The 18710-nt window shown below is 48.3% G+C and overlaps 1 protein-coding gene across 4 annotated transcripts in view; it reads right to left on the reverse strand.

Moving 5' to 3' along the window:
* The window catches only part of ZBTB7C (zinc finger and BTB domain containing 7C), a 328498-nt gene that overhangs the window by 131853 nt on the left and 177935 nt on the right, over positions 1 to 18710 (reverse strand). For 2 of the 4 annotated variants that reach the window (XM_037016809.2, XM_037016791.2), the window contains 2 exons: positions 8334 to 8395; positions 3171 to 3238 (listed from right to left, as the gene is read on the reverse strand). In XM_037016809.2, coding sequence (XP_036872704.2) covers positions 3171 to 3223 — 53 coding nt within the window. In that variant the 5' untranslated portion in view covers positions 3224 to 3238; positions 8334 to 8395. The remainder of the gene's footprint in view (positions 1 to 3170; positions 3239 to 8333; positions 8396 to 18710) is intronic. The other 2 variants (XM_037016816.2, XM_037016813.2) reach the window with 1 other exon arrangement.

An 18710-nucleotide genomic window follows, 5' to 3' on the forward strand; every position in this document is an offset into this window, starting at 1 on the left:
TGGTAGACCGGTGAATTAGATCAAAATTTGTATTAATACTACATTTATTGACCAACCATACTAGATTATGTCAGAGAATATGCCCATCCTTAGGAAACATACTAGAGTATTAAGGGGTAAATTACCCTGCAGTAGTTCAGACAAAAGGTGTGTATGTGTGTGTATATGTGTGTTAGCACAGATGATAAAGAAAATAGGGTAAAATTTTAACAACAGATGAATCTAGCAGCTAAGGATGTAAGAGTCTTGGTGTATTATTTTTAGTTTCACAGTGTTTCTGTAACTTAAAATTTGTAAATTCCAAATAAAACAATTTTAAATGTATGTTCCAACATTTGAGTAACATTCCCTTCTCCTACAGGTGCAAACTCTCCTTGGCCAGCGGAACCCCCAGCAGAGGGCAGTTCTGCAATCAAGCCATCTGAGTTCAGGGTGCTTTGAGCAATTACTTTCCTCCATGTCTCTGCATCTCCTCTGGAGGGCGACACCCACCTCATGGGCAGCTGGACAACAAAAACATTATTATGCTGCAAGTACTTAGCTCTAGCTGGACCAATGTGAGCTATCACTTGACTGGCTTCATTTTTCATCAGCATAAACCCCTGCAGGGTGCAGAGCTGAGAACAGCCTGCAGTTCTAAGAGCCACAGGTGGTCTCCATCCAGCAGGACTGGGAACCAAGGATGAGCGAACTGCATGGGGCTGGCCTCCACGGGCTGCCACCTGGCAGAACTCCTCTGCGTGGCTGCCATGCCCCTGTCCTGCCTCAGCCTGGGAAACTCAGTGCCCTAGTGCTCTCGACCTTGACCCCCACTTCCCCCACCTACAAGGCCCTTTGCCTCCAGCTTGCACCCTCCTTCAAGGCCCACTCCTGCAGGCTTCCTTGGCACTTGGCTAGAGCTGCTTCAGCTCTTGTCCTAATGAGGGGTCAGATGTGGCATTTCTGTATGGATTCCCTATGGCCCTGTCTCTCCTCTCCCAAGGGAACCTTTTGTGACAGTACAGTTCTGATAAAAAGCACTGTGAGCCCTGGAGAATAGGCCAAAGAGAGGGCATGTTTCTTTTGGCTGGGGACTCTCTTAAAGGCCCTGAAACTGGCCTTCAGGCCAGGCCTGTCTTGACAAGGATGCTGGGCCTCCGCCTCCTCCCCAGTCTGTCATTTGGGAAGGACGCACTGTGCTGCTGTTCCCATCTGCCCTTCCCCGCCCCCTCCCCACACTCTCCACTCAGCTCTGAGCCGCATGGTGACCTTTACAGACCACAGCGATGGTATCCTCCCCTCTGCCCTCTGTCCTGTTGGCTCAGTGAGTGGGATCCCAGGGGGAGCCTGGGGGAGGGAGGGAAGAAGGGAGGGAGGGAGGAAGGGAGGTCAAGTGTTAATGCCTTATCTCCCTGTCCTCAGGTCCCAGCCCAGGTAGGGCAGTGCCTCCATTGCACCCTCCCTGCCTCTGCTTTCAGCAACACCCCCTCTCCTCGTCCCTTCCGCCCCAGGGGCATAAGTGCTGCCCAGGGCTGGGGGATGCTGCACAGGGTCCTGTGGGGTCCCTACACCATGCACTGGCCTTTGGACTCAATTCTTCAAATTGCCCACCTTGTGTCTGTTTCCTGCCTAGCCCTGCCTCAGCCAGAGCCCCTCACGCAATGCCCACCCCCCTGAATGTGCCTGGCGTATGTCTGCAGGCCCCGTGGCACCATGCTCAGTGGGGGGAGCCACTTCGAAGCCACTCACACAGCAGAACAAAAGCAAGGGCTGCCACCTCAGGCCTCCTTCTGAGGGTCACTGCTTCCTGTTCCAACTTTAATCTTTTCATAACTTACTGTTAACGGAAAAGCATTACAAGAAGAGAATTAAGAGAGAAAAGTTGGTGGAGGAACGCCTTCTTTTTTGGTTTAAGCCTTTGGTCATCAAGTCTTTAGGAGTGCGATTCAGCTAGAGGAACATGTCGCAGAACGCATTCTTCAAAATAGTTTCGAGAGACACTCGGGGCTCTTTAGTATTCTTTCTATTAAAATCAAAATATTAGCTAATGCTCTTTGCTTGTCAGAGCGAGTCTGGCAACTTCTCTGATGCATTGTCCTGCTTGAAAGTGAAGAAGAAGGCCTCTCATGTGGAGGCCTCCCTCACATCCCTCTGGTCTCCTGCTCACATAGTGACAGAGAAACCCTGACATGCTGTCTCTGAGATACTTGTAGGCCCAGGACAAAGCTGTGGCCCACTGTGTCAGGCCCTGGTGGCCAAGGCTGCTGTTTCCACAGCCCCACCCTGCGCTGGAACACTGCCCCCACTTCCAATGCCTGAGGAGCCCCAGGTGACCTGGAGAGCAGTGGGAAGGCCCCTCCTGGCTGCAGGAGTGTGGTTTTCCCATATCCAGAGCCAGAACTTATTTGGTGGGACCTCAAGGCTGAGAAATCAAAATTGCTTTTCACATTTCTTTGGGTCACCCCACTGCTGCCTTCATCTCTAGAAGGAATGAGTTTCCTGTCTCTAGCAGGAACAAGCAAACCTGGCCTTTGGCACCCTGAACTCTGGAGGAACCTAGAGATATCAGGATGGTGTTTTTAATCGGAGCCCTAGGAAAAAAGTAAGTCTCTTAGCTCAGTGGAGGCTCATCATTTTTGAGGACTATGAACCCTGGCTAATAGGAGTTGGGTGAGGGGCTCTGTGCCTGGTGGCCTGGATTGCATAGTATGTGAAGCATATCTCTCAGGGGGCCTTCCAGCTAGCTGGGGGTTGAGGGAGACTGCACAAGGCCCAGTGTGGGGGCTGCAGAGGGTCGGGAGGTGGGCAGAGATTCCTGGAGGGTGAGTGGACCAAGGAGGGCTTCCTGGAGGAGGTGGGATTTGACAGTGGATAAGCCCTGGAAAGGAGAGAGGAGAGGGAAGGGCAAGGAGGAATGTGACTGAAAAGCTCAGAGGCCTGGTGGGAGGAAGGCAAGACAGGAAACGGTCAGACATAAGGCTGGAAGGACCTTGACTGCAAGTGGAGGTATTCATTCTTTCTTTTTCCCTTTTGCTTCCTTGAGCAACCCTAAGTTCACTATTAATCTCCCAAGACCTATCTTGTTCATAAATGTTGATTTCCCCTGCACACCTGTTCATATTCCTGATGGAAATGTATTATAAAATCACTCCATTCAGCTGGTGATTACCATGGTAATCAGGCACGCTCACCTGCAGGCCAGCATTCCTCTTGAAAACAAGATTCTGAAGATACAGGCTTTCATTTCACTGTGTTGTGCCTGGGGAGACAAGGGAGTGAAGTGGGCATGGGGCGGGGTGTTGGGGATGGTATCCTTCTCGGGAGAAGTCTTCGCAGACAGCACAGCCCCAAGAGCCCAGGAAGGCTCCAGAGGAAAGTAGGGGATGGGCCAGGTAGGGGCAAGTAACTAGGGGACAGAGCCTGCACACCCTGGTGCTCTACAGTATGTATACCACTGGGGACAGCTCTGCGGGGTCCATGCAAAGAGAGGATCTGAGCTACTAGGTGCCCAAGATCAGGGACCCTGGCTGGAATATCATTCAACCTCCCACCTCTACCCCAGGAACCACCTTTACACCTCCTGGAACATTACAAAGATGTTATTATTATTGTTTCTCCCTAGTACAGGATTGCAGTTTAAGATCTGGTGAAAGCCCCAGATGTTTGAACTGTATTATTTGTAGAGTTTATTTTGAGTTTTCAAGAACTCCAACCAGACTGCTTGGCTTCAAATCCCAGCTCTACCACTTACTGACTGTGTGACCTTGGGCAAGTTACTTAACCTCTCTGCACATTCTCACTGGTAAATGGCAGATAATACAAGTTTCTAATGCATAGGATTGTTGTGAGGATTAATTGAGTAATTACATGTGAAATGGTTAGAACAAGCCTGTCAAGAGGAAGTACTCAAGAATGCCCAGGACATAGTAGAGCCTCCCCTCTAAGTGGATGGGGGACAGGGAGTATTGAGGGGACAACCAGAGTATTGGACTTTGCACACACATTTCCTTACCTCCTCCTCCTGACACCCCCCTGTATCCCTCTCTAAACAATGAGCAGACTCCAGCCCAAAAAGCCCAAAGCTGCCTGGTAACAACGGTGGGTCTGGGCTGGAACCCGGACCCTTTGCCTCCCTGCCCCCAGCATTTTCACTTTCCTTCCCAGAGATGTGGGTGTGCTGGCCTCTGGCTGTCCGCCCAAAACCAGGATGCTGTCTTCTTTCTCAAACCCAATCACCCTCTTACTTTGACTGCCTAGGCCTAATGAACATGGGGTGCTGGAATACTTTCGTCCTAAAAGTGTATAAACATCCATTGTGTTAAGTCACTCCTGCAATTGCTGGTATGTGTTAGATATGGTCTAATTAAAAACAACCACCATAGTAGTAATAGTAGTTGCATTTACTGCTCATGCTGTTCTAGGCCTACACTCTCTTCCCCTTAAATATAATAGTACTTGTCATTAATGGAATTATTTTACATTGTACCAGACATCATATAATCCAAATCAGGCCAAGTGCTGTGAGCTCTCCCTTACAGAGCCCACCCCACCAGAGGCAGCTGACAGGCCATTATTCTGTGTCTTGCAAACTCTGTGTCCTGCAGTGATAAGAAAACTCCACCAATTTGATGCTTTATCTGCTTGCAGGTTGAAGAAAGATATTATTTCAATCAAGATAATGATTCTATTTCTTGGACGGAAATGAGATTTTTTTTCATTGCTTCATGGGGGTGCCACCAAAATCTGTCTTGGGGCTTTAAACAGGTCATGCACAAACTAGAGGGTTTTCTTGCAGCCTGGGAAAGGGTGTAAACAGGAAGGAGAAATGAAAAAAGGGAGCTCATTTGCAAAGGAAAACATACACACCAGGCCTACAAGATTACGAAGTAAGTTCTATATGGACATTTATAGGCATTAGACAAAACCTTCCAAAATTTGGAAGATAAAAGCACACAGTGTAAGCACAATAGCCTAGATTCCAAACAAGGTCAATGGCCTATAAAAGCCATAACGATAGCGAAGCTTCATAGACTAGACAGACCATTAGCTATGACAAGACGTTAAGAGTCTTAGCCTGCCTGTCACACGGGTAGATTTCCTGTGTAACTTTGCTAATGGATGACCTAGCTGCTTTTCCACACTTCCCATGACAAGGGAGCACACCAACCGAGTATGCATTCCATCACTGACCAGCTCCTATGTTGAGAAAGTGCCTCTAAATTACCATAAAGTCACTTCATAAAAGGAACCACCGTGAAAAATTCACAAGGTGCTGACACTGAAGTAGATCTAAAAACGCTTTGGAAAAAATACACATTTCAGTAAGTCATCAACTAATATGCAAATGACATTAGGTAATAGATGTCTAATGAAACACACGAAATAATTTGAACTAAATAGTGAATTTAGTGAAATTTTAAATTACTTTAAATACTTGGGAATTTCAAGGGTGGTAATGCAACATCTCAAATTCTCTATCTGTGATTTGCTTTAATGAGGAAATAACAATTTGCAGTTCTTTTATCAATTGTTTACATAGTAACTCGAAGGAGTTTAGAAATGTTTATGAAGTTTTTATGTATTTGGAGCCTTCCACTGAGTGCTGACTTGGTGAATTGCTCTTCCTCCAAAGAAAAGGCAAATTTCAGCTCAACGCCTTCTAGAACAGCTACCACTCTGGCTCTTTAGGACCAAGAAGGTGGTATTTTAACTGTGCTGATCAGACTCACTGAAACTTTGAAATCTAAACCACACCATTATCAGTTTGGACAAACTAAACTATCACCAGAAAATAACTTGAAGCCCTGGTAATGGTGGGGTTGTTACCTGGAGAGGAGCCAGGCTGCTTGGGGACAGAAGTGGGAAGGAGACTTTTCACAGTATACTTTTTGGTACTTTTGAATTTAGAACCATAGGACTGTATTACCCACTGAGAATGAAATCACAGTTTAAGAAGCACACTGTTGCTTTGGTAAAAACAGATTTTGACAATACTGATTTCTATTTTAATATCTATACTTTTAAAATGCAAACAATGCAATGAACTGCTTGCTGGGTCAGATGTTAAGTACGTTTGGCTGTCTTCACAATGGTGATGCTCATCAGCATGGTAGTAAATGCAATGAATGCCCCACTCCGGCCCTCTACTTGTTGGGGCACCCACTCCCCAGCTGCTTTCACTTGCAGTGTTCTAAACTCTGGCTCTTGGTCAAGGTGGATGCCTTGGAGGTGACACCAGCAGTACCATTCCACAGTGGCTGATGACTGATGAGGGGATATGGGAGGCCTGCCCCTTGTCCCCAAGCCAGACTTCACTGCAGGGCTATTCATATGGATCAAGCCAAGGAAGAGCCCTGCCCTGACATATCTGATTGGCTCCTCCTCCCTAACCTGCTTCCGCGCCTCCCTGACAAGTTTTCCCTCAGAGCTTTCCCCTGATACCTCACATGTACCTGAACCCTGTCTCAAGCCCTGCTTCTCGGGAGTCCAACCTAAATCAGTCCAACCTAAAACAGCTGTACATAGAGCCCTCTTGCACCTTTCCAGAGGGTTCTCTCTGGCAACAGAAGCACACATGCACCTTCCTCTTTGAGGGCAGAACCATAACCACCTTCCTGCCTGGCCAAAGACCACCAGTCTGACACTGTTCAACCATGAGAGCCAGCACAGCAAAATGCTGCCTACCCTGAGTAGAGAGTTCCCACAAGCAGACCCCTGTGGGGCCCCACAATAAGTATTCTTCTTGTCCAGGATGAATGGGCAGGAGGCAGGGGCAGCCTTGGCCTGTTCCACAGTCAGAGTCCAGTTACGAGCAGAAAAGTCGGTGTGAATGTCAGCTCTATCAGTTACTAGCTGGCCAACTCAAGCAAAATAGGTCACTACTCTGAGCTTCAGTTTCCTCATCTGCAAAACAACCATACTGATAGCCTCTGTGAAACTCTTAAGAGGCAATACTGTCAAACACGCTGTAAACTGGTAACACTATGTCAATACTGGTTGTAGTTCTTGAGATTTAAACCAGTTAGCTTCCCTTGCTTGCTTGGAACAAATAACTAACCTATGTTAAATAAATAAATCTCGAGCTGCCCCTCGTGGGCACAGTACCTAGAGCTCCTTTTGTGAGAGGCAAGTCCGGGGATAAGCAAGCTGGGAGCACTGTCCTGGCAACTGCCTGCCTGGAGCTCAGGGTGCATCCCTATCCCTGACCTCAAGGGCCTCTGGTGGTCCTCGGCTACAGCTGCCTCGAGAAGGCTGTCTCTTTCTCTCCCTCTCTGAGATATGGGGAGGACTTGCAATGTCAATTTCCTGTAATCTACCTAGCATCTATATTAATGTCAAACACAACCTCAAATTTGGTGAAAAATCCATATAGCCATTCATGTGAGTGATAAGTCACAAACTGGCAGAAAGGTAATTTTATTTACATAGATGAGGGACACCTTATTCCATCATGATTCTTTGCACATGGACCATTCATGAAGTCATTTCAAGCCTTTTACCACCTGACCCTGCCCAGTGTCACCAGGTTGCCTTCCTTCCCCGTCAGACCCATGTTGGCAACATCCTCCCATCAGGCCTTTGGGGGCCTCCATCCTGGTGCGTCTGCCCTCTTTCTTCCTCCCTGGAATGGTCTCCCTCCCCCATCAGCCTGGTTCAAGACTGTCGTCCCCAGAAAGTCTTCCATGACCAGTCCTGTCACCAGCAGTTCTGCCTGTGCCACATGAGCCAGAGGGGACCTTACACCCTTTCATAAAGTTTTTTAATGGTCTCATGTGCAGATGTCTTCAATCCCCACACTGGACTGAAAGCCCCTCCGAAACTGAGCCCAGGCCTGCTGCTCCTCTTGTATCTCTCAGAGCCTCCAGAGGGTGCCAGGCACCCCGTGATTAATGATATTACCAGATGGAGTAATGGGTTGGGTCATCTGATTGCTTTTAGTTTATCACACTGTTCCATGGCCTAGATGAGAATTTACTGCTCTAAATTGGGTCAACTGAGCAGCAAACTTAGAATTGTACCAAGTCTTTGTGGTCCCAGGGTGAAAAAATGCATGTCCTCCTTTCCCCAGAGGACCCCTGTTCGCCCTGCAGGCCAGTCAACCAAATGGGTGGGCCTCTCTTTCTTGAGCCAGTGGGAGGACTCTTCACTCAGAGGGCAGAGCCAGGAAGCAAACCAGCTGCCTTCAACTTGAAGCCTTACATTCCTGGGTCCACCCCACCCAGCCAGAGGTGCCCTCTGGAAGAACCAAAAGCCGATTCCACATGGTCATGTTTCCCTCTCCAAACAGGGAAACCCACCCACTTCCCAGGAACATTGTCAAACCACAGACCTGAAAAAGCGAAATTCATACTCACAAGCAACGATGCCTTCGTCTTAAATTTCAGGCCAGCAGCTTCTCCACAAACCTGCTCATTTCCTGCAAAGAGAAGAAAGGGATGGAGAAGCATATTAGCGTCTGCTCTGGGTATCCTTCGGCAGATTCCTGGCCGACCTCGGGCTTCTGCACCTTCTCGGCGTCCTCACTCCCAGCAGCACTCTCCCCTCGCAGGAACACCGTGTGCTAGCTGGGTGGGTGCCCTGGCTCCTCGCACGTCCCCCTCCCTCTCCCCGGCGACATGCCAGTCTCAGATTGACCACTGCCTCCAATTCCCTGAAGGCGCTCGCCTTCTTCCCACTCGGAGTGAGGCCTCCTCTTCGGTAGCATGGGGTTGCCTAGCAACCCTGCGCGCCGGCTCGGAAGGCCCTCCTAAATTGGACCTCACAGCACAGGGCATCTCCTTGTACAGCTGCCTGAATCTTAACAATCTGGTTCTGAATAATAACACAATGGTAATTGCATGCACGGGCCCCAAACTACATTTAAATAATGTTCAAGAACTGACACAAACCAACAAAGGCCAGAAAATGCATTGCGGAGGTTGACTGGAAGGCCAGGCGGTAAGTTCAGTTCGGGAGGGAGCTGACACCAAAGACTTGAGTTAATGACAATGCCAACCTGAACTGTGAATTCTCCTGCCTTTCTGTCTGAGTGTGTCACCACTTTAATGTGTTTTAAGTGAGTCTGGGATCTGTAGAGGCAATTAATGCCCTAAGGTAGGGATGCTTCAAGACAAGATGCCCTTTAGTTCTCCACAGCAGCAGCTGGGTAGATTTTTGGAGGGGGTAGGGGAGGGGGAGAACACAGGACAGGAAGGCAGAAGTGTGCATCAGTGATGTTCCTGGGCTTTTACCATCTTGGCTAAATACATTTTAGAAGGTGGGAGGAAGAACTTACCAAGAGAGAGCACAAAGCACTTGCTACCTCAACCAGGGACAAATTCAACATGACTGATGTGTTTCAGGATGAGAAGTGAAGGCAAAGAGGCCATGACACTGGCTAACATGCAGACTGAAGCAGCTAAGCATGGTGTGGGGAACGGCCGTGCGTGCCAGAGTCCAGCCCTCAATCTGGGTCCCTGGCAGAGGGTAATGAAGAGCTCTGCTCAAGGGGGATGGCATGCTAGCAAACCGCTCCTTGAGGAGTGATAGTGAGGACCAGCCCACCATCCCCTGATAATTCGAAAGCCTGAAGCACTTTTTTTAAAAGCTCAAATCCTCCTGCAAGTATATGTTAGAAGTATATAATCCTACTTGGATATTTGCACATGCATGTTCTTACAGCATGACTCACAATAGGCAAGAGATGGAAGCAACCCAAATGCCTGTTGAGAGATGAAGAGATAGGCAAAATGTGGTCTATATACACGATGGAATAGTATTCAGCCTTAAAAAGGAAGGAGATTCTGACACATGCTACAACATGGAGGAATCTTGAGGACATTATGAAACCTGAGTGAAATAAGCCAGACACACCAGGACAAATTCTGTATGAGTCCACTTACATAGGTACCTAGAGTAGTCAGATTCATGGAAACGATAAAAGTACAGCAGACACAACATTCCTCTGCAGACTTTTGTCCATCTTCATTTTGAAAGTCAAAGTGGCCTATTCACGAGCTCAGACAAGGAGACTGTCCCAGGACAAAAGGAAAAACTGGACAGTGTGACCCTGGGCCAGGGAATCCTAAAGACTATAAGCAGGATGTTGATACAGCATAGTCTCAGATGGAAGGGGCTGAGCTTTAAGAAACAGGATTCTCTTGTGCCACCTCCTGAAGTCCAACACCATCACCATGGAGAATGCGGCCTCCCTCCACCAACCAGCCCTGTCCATCATGTCCCTGCCCGCCTCCTCCCCCAGGTACACTGGTGCAACTACACTCCCATTCTTACTCTTTGCTAACCCCACACTCCCTGCCTAGAAAGTCCTTTTCTGTGCCCTCCACCTGACCTAATCCAAATCTTGTTAGTGGACCTACATCAAGTTCCACGTCCTCCATCAAGCCTTCCAGATACCTCCCACATCTGTTTTCTCTGATGTCATAGCCTACAATCAAGCACTAGCTTAGGCACTGCCTTATATTTATGTCTGAAAACTTGGTCTCTCCCAAGAAATCCCTGGCAGGAGCCCTGGAAAGAGAGGGACTGCCTCTAACACAGGCCCTCGGTCAGGGCTGAGCATGCCGTGGGCTGCTCCACCAAGGCTCTTAGAGGGACTAGCAGCCTTACGTCCTCTCTCAGGGGATCTGATCACAGCACCACTGCCCAGGGCATGGAGCTCTCCCAGCTGCTGAGCCCTGGAGCTAAATATTCCAGGCGACAGGCAGGTCCTCCAGTCATTTAGAGGTGTAACTCAATGTCTGCAATAAACAATTGAGCATTTACAGATTTTATTAATTTGGAAAGGTCATTAGAGCTAACAGCTTCTCTGAGTGAGATTGAATAAATAGCATGTATAATTTTTTTCAGTGTCCTGATTTTTTTTTTTAGAATGTGCTTTAAGCCTCAAAAACCAGTGTTACAAGTAAAAAACAGGGGAAAAAATCCCAGCTTGTGAGACAAGAGGAGGCCAGCAGGAGCTCTGAACAAGCCTCTTCCCCTCTCCTAGCCTTAGTCTTCCCATTTGTGAAAGGAGGGAGTGATCACTAAGGTCTCTTCCAATTAAGAAAATAAAATTATGATTCAAGGTGAGACTGTCAAGTTAGTAACTTTCTGTGTTAACAGTTACTCTCCCACCCTCACCCATCCTACCAGGTGTTGGGCACCACTTCACATCTGGGTAGAAAAAGTGTGATTTCCAGACCCCTCAGCCAGGAAAGGGCCTTAATGATTTCAGGTGCCTTCCCAGACCCTGACCTGGAGGCCCTCAAATCCTGTGATCTGGCTGTCTCGCTCTCATTAGATCATTAAGGAACACTCCAGACAAATGACTTGTTTTCTCGAATCTCCAGGAATGACTGGAAATGGGCCAGAGTGCATTGTCCAGGCTCCGTCTCTCCAGTCCGTGGCTCCATGACTGGCTGGTGCTGTCTGTCAAGGGCCAGGCCTCCGTGGTGCAGATGCTCATGGCTCTCCTCAAGAGAAGGAAGCAGTGTTCGAGGAGCAGAGGGGTCTGGCTCCAGCCTGCTGGCCTGGGAGAAACAGCTGGCCCTTGGCTAGACTGTGCAGCGACATACCCCCCTTTCTCTGTCCTTGTGCCTTCTTCTCTCCTTCCCAAGTCAGATGACTCTGGGATGGTGGGAGGCTGGAATCTATGTGCAAACGTGGGACTGCAAACACCCAGGCCCCTCTGCAGATCTCCAGTGGCTCTCAGTAGCAATAAGAAGATAAGGTGTGAATCAGATCTGGATGATGAACAACTTAATACTAATATTAATATCAGCCTTAGTAGTTAATATTTACTAATATTTGTGTTAAGTTTGATGATTTAAAGAAGTATTTACCCACATATTTGTCAGGCAGGGAGGATAGATTCAACCCATTTATTGAGCACTGACTGTCTCCCAGGATCCTTGCTACCTGCTGGGATGCAGTGATGAAAAGGCCAGGCTCCTGTTTGCAAAATCCCGCCAGGGCAGTTCATAGTTAGGAGAGTGGAGGCACAGGGAAGCTCAGTGACTTTCTCAGAGTCATCCTACTACCAGTGCTCAAAACAGGTCAATCACAAAAGATTTTTAGAGCAGTGAAACTATTCTGTATGAGACTGGAATGGTAGATACATGTCATTATACATTTGTCCAAACCCATAAAACTGTATAACTTGAAGAGTGAACTCTAATGTGAACTATGGAATTTGGTTAATAATGATGTATCAATATTAGTTCATTAGTTATAACAAATGTACCACACTAATGCAAGATATTAATTAAGGGGAAACTTGGGGGGCAGGGGAGGAATAGAAGTATATAGGAACTCTACTTTCTGCTCAGGTTTTCTACTAACCTAAAACTGCTCTATAAAATAAAGTTCATTAATGAAGAAAAAAATCAGCCATTCCTAAACACAATACCCAGGGCCATCACTCAGCCCCCACTGGGCATCAAGGCCCCACAACAGGGATTTGGAGGATGCACTAGAGACCAGCACCTTCCTCCAAATTTGAACAACCAACACCCTTGTGAGTGTGGGAAAGCCAAGTGGGGAGGCCAGCAGGACCCCCAGCTGGTGACACACACAGAGCCATGCATCCCAGCAACCCAGACACCTCTGGCTACTGGGGCAGTGACCCAGCCTTCACTTATCCATCCTGAGCACACACTGTGCCAGGCTCACCCTCCCTGCTTTCCAGAGGGGGGTCAAAAAGAGACTCAGCCCCTTGCCCACAAGCTGGACTCCACTCAGCGTTTTCCTATTCCCTCTTTTCCCAATACCAGGTACAGCAGGTACTTGATCAACAGCTATTGATTTTAATGGCAATTATTTGTACGCCTCTTGCTTTCCCTACTAAAGGAAAGAATTCAGTTGTAAGCCTTCCTAACACTCCAGCAAAGTGTTAACTGAACAAAATGGGCAGCAGAAGTCAGGCAGAAGTAAAATGCCACAGGGGAGACATTGTGTTTTGTCATGGGGCCACTGTCCACAGCCTGAGAACCTATCTCCACGGGGCCTCTCCCAGGCGCATGCTGAGCCCCACCCAGCAGGATGGGCAAGTCCCCGCTCTGCTGGGAAGGGCTGAGAGGCCCTGAAATGGGGAGACAGTTGTCTTCAAGCAGCCTTCTGGGGCAGGAGGGAGGCCAAAGCAGAATAAAGGCCCTCAGCCCAGGGGCCTGAGGTGGGGTACCTTGGGGAAGCCCAGTAAGTGTTTGTGGAGAGTGAACTGGGGCCCAGCCCATCCCGCCTTGCCCGGCAGGGCACCAGGCCAGTTTGCCTGGTCTGATTCAGAGAAGAGGAGGAGACTGTGCATGTCTGTGGGTCCCTGAGAGACAGCATCTCCTAAGGCGAGTGAATCCTCCTTTGTTCACTGCTTTAGGGGCGATGGCCCCTTAGAAGTCCAAGTTCCTGTGACCTTGGCCTCGAATCTTAAAATAGCCCTGAGAAAGAGGGAGGACTGAGCCCAGAGCCAAAGCCAACAGTGAGGACTGGGCCAGGGGAGGAGGGAGAAGAGCCTGTCTAGGATCAAAGGCCTAATCTCCCTGGTCGGGCTGCCCCGCCCAGGCCCGGCTGCTCAGTCACGCACATTTTATTTTTCTGGCCTCCGGGAAGTGTTCCTGTGGCTGGGCAAATCTGAGTGAGGGGAGCCGGCAGGGAATGGCTTGGAGCAGCTGAGAGAGAGAGGGCAGCGGCTGCCCAGAAGCCCTGGCCTCCCGCAGCCCCCTGCCCAGACCTCCAGGGTAGGAAGGGGGAGGATGCCTGCTGAGGACTCCTTCCCTCTGCTCTCTGGCTGTTGAAGCAGGAATGGCTATTTCTCAGTCAGAATAGGGACAGACCGAGAATATTCAGTATTCTATTGTTGAAAAACATTAGATATTTGGAAGGTTCATATTTGGAAAAAAAGAAAAGCTTTCTTTCTCTGACAAGGAAAAGAAATAAAGCACGAGGCAGCCTTCCTGTCAGCCGGGGGCACAGAGCAGTGATCTCAGCTGACACAGGATCACCTGCAAGGGCAATGGGAGGTGTGGGGTATCTCACAGGCTTAACAAGATGGCTCTCTGTGCCTGACCTCCTTGGCTGGTGGTGCCTGGGGAGGCTCATGCTGTGGATTTGGCCTGGATGCCACCCCCAGCCCTGTCTGCTTGGGTCTAATGCCAAGCGGGCTGGGGGTTCGAGGCTGGTAGGGGGCAGGTGTGGGGAGGGGAAACCAGAGGGCAGTGGGAGCAAGGGTTGGTCCGTGGGAGTAGGAATTGGTATCAGGCAGGTAATGGTGGCACTCAGAGCTCCACACAACAAAACAGGGAAGCTTCAGTGACCACAGGCCTCACTTGGCAGCTTCCCCTGCCTCTGTGGTCTTGCCCATTGCCCTATTTCCTGGTGCTCTGAGTCCTATTACTCATCACACCACTCCCTCTATCTAATTCCTGCTTTGCAGAAAGTTCTATCTCCACCTGGTGTCCATTGTGACAGGAATATTTAATGCCAGCCTTTCTCTCAGAGAAAAGGCATTTCCAGCTCCGGCTCAGGTGTAAAAAAAAAAATCGTATCCCCTGGAAAAGGGATTCATTTCACTCTGTTTTTGAACTCCACTGTGTACTCTGCATTGCATCGATGACTGCCACACAAGTGACATACAGGAACAAGCAAGAGCAGGCAGTGTGAATGGTGTTGTGGGTGTTTGGAAAGAGACAGGTGACCCTAACAGCAGAGGAACCCCTGAAGACTGTCTCTGAATTTGTCCTCAGGTTCCTGCCCCTTATCTTCCTGGGACTGGACCATTCCCACCCAACATGCAGCACTGGTAGGAAGGCCACACATCTTATTGCCTCAAGAGGACCACTTTTGAGAGTGATAAGGGACAGTATTTATAGTTACTGAGGGACAGCAGGCATAAAGTGACTGTCCCAAGCCACCCAGTATGTGTCACCCAACCTTTGGATCTTGGGAAAACCCAGTCAGAGCTCTTCTCTGGAACTTCCATCACATGACTTAGGAAAGAGATGTGTACCTCAACCATCCAGCTTCCCCTCTGAGGAGAAGGCATCAGAACTGACCCTGACAGAGGCCACCAAGCCTATCTGGGTCCAGTGATAGTACCACATAAGAACTCCCTGTCTGGCCCTGCCCACTGCTAAGGCCCCTCCCTCAAATCCTCTCAGAGCCCCTCCTGCAGGAAGCCTGCCCAGACTCCCCGCTTCCTTCAGCATTTTGTATCCCCATGTCTGAGGTCCTCATGTGTGTGGCCATCTCCCCAGCAACTCCTCAGCTCTAGAGGGCGCATACCACCATGGGTCACTTGTCTCTGGCCCCTCCGGCCCCTCCTCCCTCCACCCCACTCCAGTGCCTTGATTACAGAAAGTCTCTGATTTAAAGTTGCTGGAAGAACCAAGTTGACCCAAACTCCTGCCGTTTCCCCTTCAGTGCTAGGGACCCAGGACTCTGGGGTGTGCCTCATAGCTCTTTGGAGTTCGTTGGTTTTCCCACATCAGTTTATAAGTCATCATCAAGCAAATACTCCTGAATGTCTAGGTTCACCACAGTAGTGTTCATGGTGGCACTTTTGCAATCATACAGGGTGGTGATGTTGGTAGGAGGGTCTGAAATACAATACAGACAGGGGCGCAAGAAGAACTCCATTTTCATAGATGGGGGAAAGCATGGTTATGCCAGTGAACCTAGGTAAGAACCTCTACTTACTACCTTAAATCCCCCTATACCTTGGAAAGACAAGAAGGCAGTCAAGACTAAGTGCAGGAAGGTGGTACATGAAGTAAGTTCAAAGGGTAATGGGGGAGGGTTTCCTGGAGGCAGCAGACAGTAAGCAGAGGCTTGAAGGCTGGAAAGTATATGAAGAGCATGGTAAAGGCAAGTCTAGAAAGGGGAGAATCTAAGCCAACACGCAGGAGCAGGAATGGGCCCAGCATAATCAAGGCAGTGAGTTCCCAGGTCTGGCTGGAGCAGACAGTATGTGCAAAGGGGAGCAGCAGATGTAGTCGTGAGGCCAGATAAAGAACCCCAAATGCCAGTCGCTTCTGAGCCTGAGTCTTCAGCAGCTGTAGAATCACCCTGTCCCTTCTTCAGTCAGCTGAGGGGAGAAGGGAGAGTGAAGGTTGGATTTCAGCTTCTGCTCAGGCGCCCCAGGGGAGGGGGCGGCGAATGGATCTGGGAGAGTACAGAGGGACAGGCTGAGGCTGAAACCATCCCCGACCTTTATCCTTGGCTACTCTCCGTTCTGGAGCTCTGGGAAACCTACCCAGCTCAGCATCTGTAGCCCCAAAACGTAATCTCACTATGCATACCAGCCTCTGATTCGGAAGGGTGGGAGGGAGTTTCCAGGAGCTGAAACCCAGCATACTCTGAAGTCCTCTTAGCTGAGATGATTGGCTAGCTAACTGAAGCATTTTAACATCTAACGTATGCTTGTACATCCATTCACAAACTTTGAATGTAAACCAAAGATCTTTTCTTTAACTGCTCATCTCCTGGATAGAATTGTCTTTCTTAAATAAATCTTATAACAGAGCATTGCCTACAATTCCAATTATAGTTTTTTTTTAAGTGGAATGATAATATACTTGCAAAATAATCTGAGTACAAAAGTTTCTGTTGGTTTTATAGATGTTTTCCCAACATTTCATGGTTCTTTCACCCATATTTAACAGCAGCATTTAAAAAGTTACTAGTCTTTTTTGAGTCTTTCCAAAACTTCAACTTAGTTTTCATTGAAAAAAACTTATTTTTCCTTTTTTGCAATGGTGTTTAATTGGTTTATATAACACGTAATTAAATTGCACTATTACAGCAGCAAGTTCCACAGGCATAAACAGGTTAGGGAACTAAGCCAGCTGCCTGGAGAAAGCAGTCAGCTCAGCTGGTGGGAGCAGTTGTGGTGGACGTTTTGATAGCCTCCTTCTTACCCAAAGTGTCCCTCCAGCTGTGGGCATCAGTCAGAGGGAATGTGAGAGCTGGTGACTTTGGCAAGACAGTTGACTGCAAAGTAGAAAGCATCTAGTACTCCCTTATCAGGACCTGGGGAAGGTTAACTCTCCAGGGGCTGAGGACCTGATGCTACCCTGCTTCTACCTTGGTCCAAACCTCTTTCTGCTTCCTCCCACCCCAACCCCTGTGCTGAGTGGGTAACCTCTCTTGCTTTTCCCCTCTTCTCCTCCTACATCTAAGGCTTCCTCCTGTTGCAGCTGTCTAAGAAGGATTTGGCAAACCAACTCTACAGCTTTAGTGACAGGTAATAGCCAAATGTACCATCCTCCCAGAGGTCATGGGAATTCCTTCCACAGAAATGAGTTTCTAATGATGTAATATTGGGTATCCACAGTAGGTTGGCTGGGGAGAGAGTTGGAGTCAGGGGACGATCTAGAAGTCATCCCTCAATTAAACCACTTTCCTGAGGCTGAAATTTTCAATCATGTCCAACTGAGTCACAGCTGTGCACACTTCCCCTAAGAAGATAGGGCTGCGGACTCATTTCTGCCTTTTATTTTTCACTTTCCCAAATCCCTTATACAATGTGGGATGTCTTCCCTCTTTCAGCTTCCCTTATTAGTCATTTTCTCTATTTCCAGCTTTCTCTATTTCTAGGTCACATATAGCAACAGCTAGCATTTAACTTAAGTGTCATCAAACCAACCAATGAATCAGTCTCAAGTATCAGCAGGTGCTTACAACTCATAAGGAAAAGAAGGAATTCTTCAGAGGAACCCATTCGTAGCGGACATTTGCCATGTTGAGTCACTCAGTATTCTCCCCCTCTTCCCTCTTGGTAAGAGAAACCCCAATTCCTCCCAGATTACCACCTACCCCTGTCCCCATAACCAGTGTGTTTCAGGGGAGGTCATGGTCAGCTTAAGCCAATTAGCTCAGCTCAGTTCCTTGGCCATAGTTACTGGAGCAAATTCTGTTATATAAGGTACAAGGAGATGTTTGCTGAGAACTTCTGGGGGAGAAGCTCCGTCAGTGGAGCTGTAGAGGGTGCATGCCAGGCCTGAAGCTGCTGTGGCCTTTTTGTTGACCACACGAGTTCAGAGGAAGCTGCTGAGCCATCAAAAAATGTAGCTGGAGACCTGGGGAATCTACTTCTGAAGATCACCCTGCTTCTGTACTTAATATTCACCTGAGCCAACAAATTATCGTCAGTGGCTTTTTAATTGATTAACTTTTAAAAGTCAAAATATATACATACATGGCTTGAAAAATCAAAACTAATAAAAGTCCACCAATGAAAAATAGCAGTCCCTGCTCCAGCCCTCCCCAGATTGAGACCCACGTCCCAGAGATAATCACTCTCAATGGCTTTAGCTATTTCTTATGTTATTTACTGTCATATTTCTAAATAACATGTATTAGTCAGTTAAGGCTGCCATAGACAAAATGCCATAGACTGGGTAGCTTAAACAACACTGGTTTATTTCTCACAGTCCTGGAGGCTGGGAAGTCTAAGATCAAGGTGCCAGCCAATTCAGTTTCTTGAGTGCCCTCCTTGCTGACTGACAGACAACCCCCCACCCTCTCACTGTGACCTCAGATGGTGGAAAGGAAGTGAGCCCCCTGGTATCTCTTCTTATAAGGACACTCATCCTACTGGATCAGGGCTCCATCCTAATGACCTCATTTAATCTTACTGACTTCTCTACTCCAAATACAGCCACACTGGGGGTTAGGGCTTCAATCTATGAATTTGGGGTGGGTGGTGGGGACACAGTTCAGTTCATAGCACAGGCTACACATCACTATTTCTAGATTTTCCA

This window comes from Manis javanica, chromosome 9 (genome assembly GCF_040802235.1).
Source record: "Manis javanica isolate MJ-LG chromosome 9, MJ_LKY, whole genome shotgun sequence".
NCBI lineage: Eukaryota > Metazoa > Chordata > Mammalia > Pholidota > Manidae > Manis > Manis javanica.